Source organism: Gobio gobio (assembly GCF_949357685.1).
Source record: "Gobio gobio genome assembly, chromosome: 6".
NCBI classification, from domain to species: domain Eukaryota; kingdom Metazoa; phylum Chordata; class Actinopteri; order Cypriniformes; family Gobionidae; genus Gobio; species Gobio gobio.
Window position 1 is genome coordinate 40,480,725 of NC_137102.1, and position 9,814 is coordinate 40,490,538.

The following is a 9,814-nucleotide window of genomic DNA, read 5'->3' on the forward strand; positions in this document are numbered from 1 at the left end:
TATTGAATGACCAGAACATTCGAGTCGTATAAGGAATGTGCTTATGACTTATACAAACACTTAACCCAGACCAAACTGTCGAGCCTTAAGGGGTTAATATGTATTACACAGCGAGAAGCCCAGCCTGTAAGGCAGGGACATCCAAATTATAGAACCTGATAAAAGTGGACAGGGAGGCCCAGCCTGCCGCCGCACAGATATAATTCAGAGAAATGCCAGTAGACCAAGCCCATGATGAGGCCATGCCTCTAGTAGAATGAGCTTTGACGACTATAGGGCAGCTGAGATCTTTAGACTCATAAGCCAGCGAGATAGCATCCATTATCCATCGTGACAAGGTCTGCTTTGTAACCGCGCACCCGCGGGTGCAGCCGCCAAAGCACACAAAGAGCTGTTCAGTTTGTCTGTAAGCAGCGGAACGCTCTATGTATATTCTCAGCGCTCTGACAGGACAGAGCAAATTAACATCTTCCTCATCTAAAGATGATGAGAGTGCTGAAAGTGAAATGACCTGTGCTCTGAACGGAGTTGAAAGCACTTTAGGTACATATCCATGTCTTGGCTTGAGGACGACTTTAGAGTCGTTTGGCCCAAATTCCAGACAAGAGGCGCTCACTAAGAGCACGTGCAGGTCACCCACTCGCTTAACTGATGCAATCGCTAGCAGAAAAGCGGTCTTGAGTGATAGGAGCTTTAAGCTCACCGAATGCAGAGGCTCAAATGTTGAGCCCTTCATAGCATCCAGTACCGTGGACAGGTCCCATATAGGGACTGAAGGGGGGCAAGGTGGGTGAAGCCTTCTAGCCCCTTTAAGGAAGCGCACGATGAGATCGTTCTTCCCCAGTGACAGTCCACTCACTTGAATGTGATACGCTGCTATAGCAGCCACATAAACTTTGAGCGTGGAGGGGGAACGACCCGCGTCCATTAGCTCTTGTAAAAAATTGAGCACTTCTGACACTTCACAATTATGTGGGATCAGACTTCGTGCTTTACACCAGTCCGAAAAGACTGACCATTTGCCTGAATAGAGCCGCCTATCATCTCTAGACAGTTTATGTGAAGGCTCTTTTCCAGAGATAGACCAAAGGGTAGCACCTTGTATTGGTATACTTTCCCCTCGAGGCGAATCTCAAGAATGGCCTGTGATGAGGGGCTATTTGTATGTGGAAATAGGCATCCTCTAGATCCACAGTGAAAAACCAATCTCCCGGGCGAATGTGCGTGAGGATTTGTTTCATTTTCAACATTCTGAACGGGCGCTACATAAGGGCTTTGTTCAGATGTCTGAGATCTAGAATGGGCCTGAGACCACCGTCCTTTTTTGGTACAAGGAAGTAACGACTGTAAAAGCCTTACTTGCTCTGTGAGGCGTGTATGGCTTCCACCGCCCCTTTCATTAACAGTTTTAATATTTTGGTTCGAAGCACATGACTTGTGTCGCTTCTCACCGTTGTCTCTTCCACGGCGCGAAAGCGCGGTGGTCTGCGAGCAAACTGTAGCGAGTAACCTTGTTCTATTATGTTCAACACCCATTTTGAAATGCCGGGAATGGCCTGCCAGGCCTCGGCCTTCGAAGCCAGGGGCTAAATTAATTTGTCGCTGAGTAACAGGGACTCGGTAGCCTCGTTTTTGCCTCGTGAAGCGTTCAGTGAACACAACCACAGAGGAACCGAATAGTCCTGAAGGCGACATGGGCGCGTCCAGGAAAGCGGTCTTGTCCGAGTCCTTCATTTCGGTTAGATTGAGCCAAAAATGGCGCTCCAACATCGTCAAGTTGGCCATGCATCTGCCGATCGCCAGAGCGTTGGCCTTGGTCGCGTGCAGGGCCAAGTCAGTGGCGCCGCGCAGGTCCTTCAGAGCCTTGGAATCAGGGACAGACTCATCCAGGGAACGGAGGAGTTTGGCCTGGAAGACCTGAAGCACCGCCATAGAGTGTAGCGCTGAGGCCGCCTGGCCGGCGGAGGCGTATGATCGACCGGCGAGGCTGGAAGTAGTGCGGCAGGCCTTGGATGGGTGCACAGCCTTTGACTGCCATCCTCTGGCGGAGGGCGGGCAAAGGTGTGCAGCGACGGCTTCCTCGAGGGGAGGAAGAGCGTGATATCCCTTTTTCCTGAGCGCGGGAGAAAAAGAGGATTTGTCGCATGATGAAAATGGCCTTGTGGACTTCTGGGAAGATGGGAGCGGGCTTTTGAGTGGTCGGGTGGTGGCGGTTCTCGAAAAACCACTCGTCCAGTCTGCTTCTCGTGGGCTCCTGGGGTTGAGACCAGAAAATGCAGAGGTCGTCCACGGCCTTAGTGAGCAGGCGCATAAGCTCAGCGTCCACTGAGGTTTTGCTGCCGCTGGCAGTCCGCATCGAAGTGGCGTGCTCCGAGACGGTGTCCGACCACCCGCTTTCAGATGCAGCAAGCGAAAGGCTATCATCCTCTTCTTCCGGTCCGCCGAAGGAAACAGTAGCAGCCGCCAGACGAGGGGTGCTGTGCTGATCCTCGGCGAACATGACAGGCGATGGCGAGGCACGCTGGAAAATGCTCGTCAGAGCGCTCCGGGGGCCTCTGGTCGCGGCGTTTCTTCTTACGCGGCTCGAGAGGCTTAGAACAAGGGACGGGATTCGGGTCGAAACTGGCGAGCCGAGCCCGACGGGTCGGCAGCGCCAGCTCGTCGCACTCCGGCCAGCCGCCCTGGTTGAGTGCGGCCTGCGCGAGTCTTGTCCGAGACATGAAATGCAGATGATGTGCCGATCCTCGTCCGAGAGAAAACCTCTACACGAGGCGCAGGAACGAGACATTTGAAACAACGTCTTCGCTCTTTTTGAGTGTGTAGCAAACACACAGAGTGGTATTGAATAAAAGAATATGAAGGCGGAGAGTCCGACGTCCTCAGGCTGCAGTGTTCCGCTGGGTGCGTGTCGACGGCAGGCTTCGATCCAGAGCTCAGCAAGGTGAGTCGCTGAAGAAGAAATAATCTGACAAACCTGGCGAGAGAGGGTCTTTTATACCCTCGGCTATGCAAATTCTGCTGCCCCTTGTGGCGGGAATATTAGAGGGACCTGATTTGTCCTTCCCGCCCAGCGGGCTTGCCATAGGTTTCTGCAGTTGCAGCGGCACAGCCAATCACCACACAGCTGCTTCCTGTGCAGCTGCACTGCGTTTTACAGGGTATTTTTAGGATAAAAATTTGCTTCAAAATCTTGAGGAAAGGTGTGTTGGTATGGATGTGCTGGACATGCACCATCAGCCCTAATTTAGGCACAACGTAAAATTGTTGTGATTTGCTATGTGATTGTGCAATCACAATAAAGCATCAGAGAGACCTAATAAGATATCAGTAATCCAAGATATCTGAATTCGGCCAATTAATAAGTGAAAGCATAAATTCTATTGAGGGAATATTGCAGATTCTGTTGAGCATGAAGAATCAAGTACATCGTTTCCAGATGACACCGATGTGTTCAAAAGGAAGTGTGTTTCTGCAGGTGAAACTGCCACAGTGGCTGGTGAATTTGATGCGTGACATCGAGGAGGCCACGACACACGAGCTCACTGTCGAATAAAGAGGCCGCGTGCTTTACAATGGAGAATTGGAGGTCGTCATTTGTATTTGTCATTCTTTGGGTATTTATTTTTTATTTTCCTTCTCCGGTCCACTGTTTTAGTTTTTTCTTGCACAATCTATGGGTGAAACGTGTGTGTGGGTGGGATGTAAATGATTTGCTCATGGTGTGTGTGTGCGCGCATAGGCACCGATGAGCCTACAGCGATCCTGAAGAACATCAGCCTGACAAACAACACTTTAACTCATGTGCTCATCATTAAAGCAAACTAGAATAAACTGGAATAAACTAAAATGATTAAGCAATTTTTTAAACCTGTAGTGTCTGTTGTCTTCAAACTGGTTTGACCTATTGGTTGACCTCATGCAACAGATCGCATGATGTGTCCAAAGTTGGAACAATACTACACCAGGATCTGTTAATTACTGTGCGGCATCTCATGACAAACATGTTATGATTGCTGAAGACCTCACAGTAACCCGTCCTGTTATGCAATGGCCACATGACCTTGTTTTTGTGACCTAAAATGGTCTTTGTGACCTAAGTGTGGCCAAAAACACATCTTTAAGATGTGCTCACATAAGTGTTGTGTGACGGGCAAAGTACCGGGTTTAATCTGTTATATAAATACTGTAGAATAAACAGCAGCATAATGAACCTGTTATTGGTGGAGCAGGGCACAAATTGTATGTCAATCCATACTGCGTAGGAATCGGTTTAGCACAGTTCGTTCTTGAGTAAATATTGACATCTATGCGATCGGAGTAAACCTATGCGCTGAAAAAAACAGCATAATTAATACAGATGACGAGTGTGTCAATGATTAACTACACTGAGGTCAACATGTCACAGCATAAAAACACGGCGCACATCCACAGAGAGCCAGATCTGACACACAGCATCAGAAGATATTGGTTTCAGCAGCTTGTTGTTCTACTATGAGAGCGCCGTGTGTGTTTGTGATGTTGGTGAGCGTCCTCGTCCGTCTGGCGGATCTTTCCCCTGTGCTCGGGCCTGAACCCATCCGCTGTGCTCCGTGCTCACAGGAGCAGCTCGCCACCTGTCCCGCTGTGTCCTCGGACTGTCCTGAGGTCCTGCGAGAGCCGGGCTGCGGATGCTGCTCGACCTGTGCGCTGAAGAAAGGAGACTCCTGTGGCGTCTACACAGCTCACTGCGGCACCGGCCTGCGCTGCGTCCCGAGGCCTGGGGACCCGCGGCCGCTCCATGCGCTGACCCGCGGTCAAGCCGTCTGCTCCGAGTATGACCAGACGGAAGGTACGTTTCTGTACAGTTGATCAGTGAACGCATGCTTTCCAGAGGCCAGGCCGTTTGTCACAGGAGAGAAACGACTCATGTTTGTGTCTGAATTGCTTTCTAGAGGACCCAGTTATCACGTCTGATCAGGGCTCGCTGCATTACCTGCTGGGACTCAACAGGCCGCTCGACCCACAGGACGCGGCCGAAGCGCAGGAGAGCATCAAGGCCAAACTCAACGCCATTCGGAAGAAACTCGTCCAACAGGTACTGGCGACGACCCCTTACATTTACAAAACAACGACCCATCATCATTAAGATTTATGTATTTGAATTGCATATAAAAATTCCACCCGTTTGGATTACACCTTTTTAACATAAACCAACTAATAAAATGGGATGCATATATCTGTCAGTCATGCAAAAATGAAATGGGTAAGATTTTGATCTTACTTAAATAATCATATTTTCAAAATGCATTTATTCAAATGGCTTAGAATCAAATAATTATGTTCGTTGAAAACTAATTTATTCAGTTAAAGTGTAAGAACATGGTTAAAACATGGCTAGCAGTGGAACAATCCATAGTCAGTTATTTAAAATAAATTAGATTGAAATAAATTGTTTCATTGATGATAAATATATAAACCTGGTTACAAATATAGTTTATGAGTGCTATTACAGAAATCTGACTGGTTTCATTAATGACTGACAAATATGCATCACAAAGGAAATTTCTGTCACACTTTAGATTAGGGTCCAATTCTCACAATTCACAAACCATTAACTATGACTTTTACCTCAATACACTCCTAATTACTGTTTATTAATAGTTAGTAAGGTATTTGCTAAGTTTAGGTATTGGGTAGGATTATGGGATTTAGAATAAGGTCATGCAGAATAAGGCATTAATATGTGCTTTATAAGTACTAATAAACAGCCAATGTCCTAGTAATATGCATGCTAATCAGCAACTAGTTAATATTGAGAATTGGACCCTAAACTACAGTTTTACCGAAATGTCATATACAATTCAAATCCATAAATCTTACATTTAGGTCTAATTTTGTATTGTTGTTCCCAAGCTTGTGTTTTTGAAAGAACCATCGCGTTTACTCTTGAATGTCTCTGTGATGCTTCTTTTGCTGGTCTAGGGTCCATGTCACACTGAGCTTCACGCCTCTCTGGATGTCATCGCACAATCACAGCAGACGTTAGGCGAGAAGTTCACAAGCTTTTACCTCCCCAACTGTGACAAGCACGGATTCTACAAGGCCAAACAGGTGGCTTATTCTCTCTATCCTGGCCAATTAAATCTGACCCTAAAGAGGCTCACTAGCCCTAAAATTCTCATGTTTTCTCTCTCTTTCTATCAGTGTGAAACCTCTCTTGTCGGCCAACCTCCACGCTGTTGGTGTGTGTCGTCCTGGAGCGGAAAGAAAATCCCAGGCACTGATGATTTATCGGCTGATTCCCAGTGTCATCAGGAGCTCACGAACTGAAGCCTTCACTCGGCACATACGCTAACTTATATTTCCTTCCATAACATATCAACACCTATTTATTCTTATGTATATGGCTCTTATATGGTCTATTTATGAACTAGTTTTTGACAGAATTCATTATAATTATGTTTGCACAGCAAGTATCCAAGATTATCTTGTTTGCACATTGGTATATTAGTCTTACAGTATTCTGTAAGCTTAATTTTAATTATTTTATTTCATTTCACTATGTATTTAAAACAAATGTCTACCTCACTTTAGACATGATGTCTCTATGGACTCCCTGAATATTAATGTGCTGCTGTATTTATTCTGAAACCACTGTTTTATTGTATATATATGTAATATACTGTAAATTTCCTCAAAAGTTTATTTCAAAAAAATGTTTGAGATTGTACAGATTGCACAAGAATTCTGTAAAAACTATGACTGTTGAACAAAGTGAGTCACATTTGGCGTACTAGTTTATTATTAGTATTTTGTGTTGACCGTGCATACACTACATGCCATCGGTTCTGTTCAGGATCTTATGCATTCAGCCTATGGGGCTGTGAGTTGGTGAATGAATGACTCGAACCTGAAGATACTAACGAACGAATATTTTCAGGGAACAGACGTGATTAAATGTGAAGTGATAAAAAGAAAGAATGACTCGGCCTCGGAGCTGAGGTGAACTAACAGACATAGCCTGAATACCCAGCTAAGCAATTAATGAATCATTTCTTTCTTAAAGTCTGGCCTTGGCTGCATTAGCTTATAATTTATTATTTATTCAAATGTGATCAATATTTGCATAAATACTAGATGTGTTGTGGAATTTAACATGTGGCATTTTAATTTTATTCTGCTGAAATGAACGAAATGACTTGAAAAAAGATTTAGTCATTTTGCTGAACGAGTTTCAAAGATCCGAGTCCGTAAAATGATCCCAACTTCCCACTACTACTATGCGTCGCTCAACATGCATCACTTACTCCGTTGCTCTGATTGGTTGTAGGTCTATCCAATTGACCTATCGGTAAGCTCCGCCCCCCTTAGTTATTGTTGCTAACTCAAACAAACGGAGATGCTATATCTTACAATGACAGCTGTCAGTGTGAAAACCTTATCTCAAGATGTTTTTGGACACAGAATGTAGCGTATACCCCTTCCGAATGATGGCCAAACTTTACTGTTGGTTTATCAAGTTTATTATGTCCTTTTTCACTCCAAAAAAATCATCATAAGAGCTGAACAAACAAAGCATAAGAGGTGCGCATTACCATTAACATACACAGCAAATTACACAAAAACACTCATACAACTAACAGTAAACAAACATATATACTTGTATATGACTTTTCGGGGGTGCAGTTAATAACTGGTAAACTTTGTATCTGCAAAACAACTCCGATAAACTACGAGTGCGAGCTCTACCTTTCACTACCCGTAGACTATAATTCCCATCAAAATAGGGGAGGGGCTTACGATAGGTCAATTGAGTGCAGAGGCATTTCGGGTGAGACACGCCCCATAATCGCAGCCCACAGATTCATATTCTGACTAGAACTGAGGATGACAACGTCAGGCTAGGACAACATCCCACCAGTCCTTGTTTCGGACTCCTATCCTCAGACGTTGCAGTTTTGGGCATGGGAATGGGAGTTTTTACTGCTTGATAAATAAGCAGCATGGCATAACTCGTTCATGTGCTGGTCGTCTCCTAATTAGGACCTGAGATAAAAAAATATTAAGTCTGCTTTTTAAAACAAAGAAAAGGACAATGGTTAGTAGGCTATGCAACAACAGCGGAAAACTGTATATCCATGCAGTGCGAATGTTAAAATATTAAATCCGATCAGAAGCTTGTGACATAGGCTAAACGTGTGTCACAATTACGTTTTGTCTTGTCTTGTCTTGTTAATCGCTGATTAGTTAATCTTTCTCCACCTGTGCCTGTTTGGTTCCCTCATTTAACCATGTGTATTTATACTCCCTGTTCTGTTCAGTTCTTGGTCGGTTATTGTTTGTATTAACAGTGGCTTACTCGTCTGTGCTTGCTTTTGGATTAAAGACTGTTTGTTATCACCATCTCCTTCGTTGTGTGCTTGCTAAGCCACCCTCAATTGTGACAGAATAACCGACCACTCAAAGAGAGGATGAAAGAAGATGGACTCACCCACGCTGCAACTCCTTCTCCGTCCAGAGAGCCGGCCGTATCTGGGATACCTGGCCTGGATGATCCGGAACGGCGGCCTCTTGCCTACAGCCAGCAAGCCTGAGGCGCCCACCGAGGTTATTCGAGAGCTGGAGGACGCAGAGGCCCCGGGTTGACGCATGCAGGTCAGTCCATCTTAGAGCCAGGAGCGGACTGTGACCTGATCGATATGTGGTCCGTGGATCCTTTTCCACCCAAGTCCCCACCCTCTCATCATCATCTTCTTCGCCGGTCCCGTCCGGAAATGTTCTGCCCGTATCCCTGCCTCTCCTGATCCCGTCTCCATCACTGGTCACGGCCAGTCCCCTGGATCTGTCGGCACCACTGGTGTTGTCCAGCTCCTCGGCTCTACCCCCGGCGCTTATCATCCGTGCCTCGGGCTTCCTTTCCACCAGCTCCGGCTACACCTTGGGCCTCCAGGCCCATATCTCCACCTCGGCACTCCAAGCCCATATCTCCACCTCGGCCTGTCAGCCCGTCACCATCGCCTCGGCTCACCGCTCCTTCATCACTTCCGCAGCCCGTCTGCTGGGCTCCCTTGTCACTCCAGGTCAGCCTCCAGTGGTTGACGCACTTCCAGGATTCGGGCTGTGCCCTCACCCTGCACCTCTACGGCGTCAGTGTGCTCCTCCCTTCCCCCAGCCTCCCCGTCGGTCTCGCTCGCCACATCGTCGTTCTGGTCATCTGAGTCTCCGTCGCCACCTCAGTCCCGTGAGCCAGCAGCTCAGCACCAGGCTTCTAGGCCTGCGATGTCGTCCTGGTCTGTCGGCCGTTCGGTTCTGCCGGTTCCTCCCCTCAACATTGTTCATCCTCATGGATCCTCTCACCATCAGCGCCGCCATGGTACCGGTGCCCGCCTACCCCAGGTGCCTGTCTGTTAGTGATGTTAACAGTGACACCAAAGCTCCGAAGCGTGTGTCAAAAAAATGAAACGATTTTCAGTGAAGCTTTGTATCGATGCTTGATTCGTTCTATCAAAATCACGTGACCAATGACGTCCGAAGCTAGGGACGTGGAATGTCACCTCGTTGGTGGGGAAGGAGCCTGAGCTTGTGCGGGAGGTCGAGAGGTACCGACTAGAGATAGTCGGGCTCACCTCCACGCACAGTTTGGGCTCTGGAACCACACTTCTTGAGGGAGGCTGGACTCTCTACCACTCTGGAGTTGCCCATGGTGAGAGGCGGAGGGCTGGAGTGGGTTTGCTTATAGCCCCCCAGCTCAGCCGCCATGTGTTGGAATTCACCCCGGTGAACAAAATGGTCGCTTGCCTTCCCCCTGAGAATCGGTGATAGGTCTCTCACAGTG

At 47.0% G+C, this 9,814-nt stretch overlaps 1 protein-coding gene across 2 annotated transcripts; it reads left to right on the plus strand.

Annotated features, from left to right (window-relative positions):
* The first annotated feature begins 4,378 nt into the window (after positions 1-4,378).
* On the plus strand, positions 4,379-8,381 carry igfbp1b (insulin-like growth factor binding protein 1b). 2 transcript variants are annotated; one of them, XM_079819394.1, is made up of 4 exons: positions 4,379-4,828; positions 4,932-5,074; positions 5,962-6,090; positions 6,184-8,381. In XM_079819394.1, the coding sequence occupies exons 1-4, from the start codon at positions 4,492-4,494 to the stop codon at positions 6,307-6,309; spliced, it is 735 nt and encodes a 244-aa protein (XP_079675520.1). In that variant the 5' UTR covers positions 4,379-4,491; the 3' UTR covers positions 6,310-8,381. The 2 variants fall into 2 exon arrangements, with proteins under 2 accessions (XP_079675520.1, XP_079675519.1); XM_079819393.1 differs by having other exon boundaries at positions 4,444-4,828; positions 5,962-8,381.
* The last annotated feature ends 1,433 nt before the right edge of the window (positions 8,382-9,814 follow it).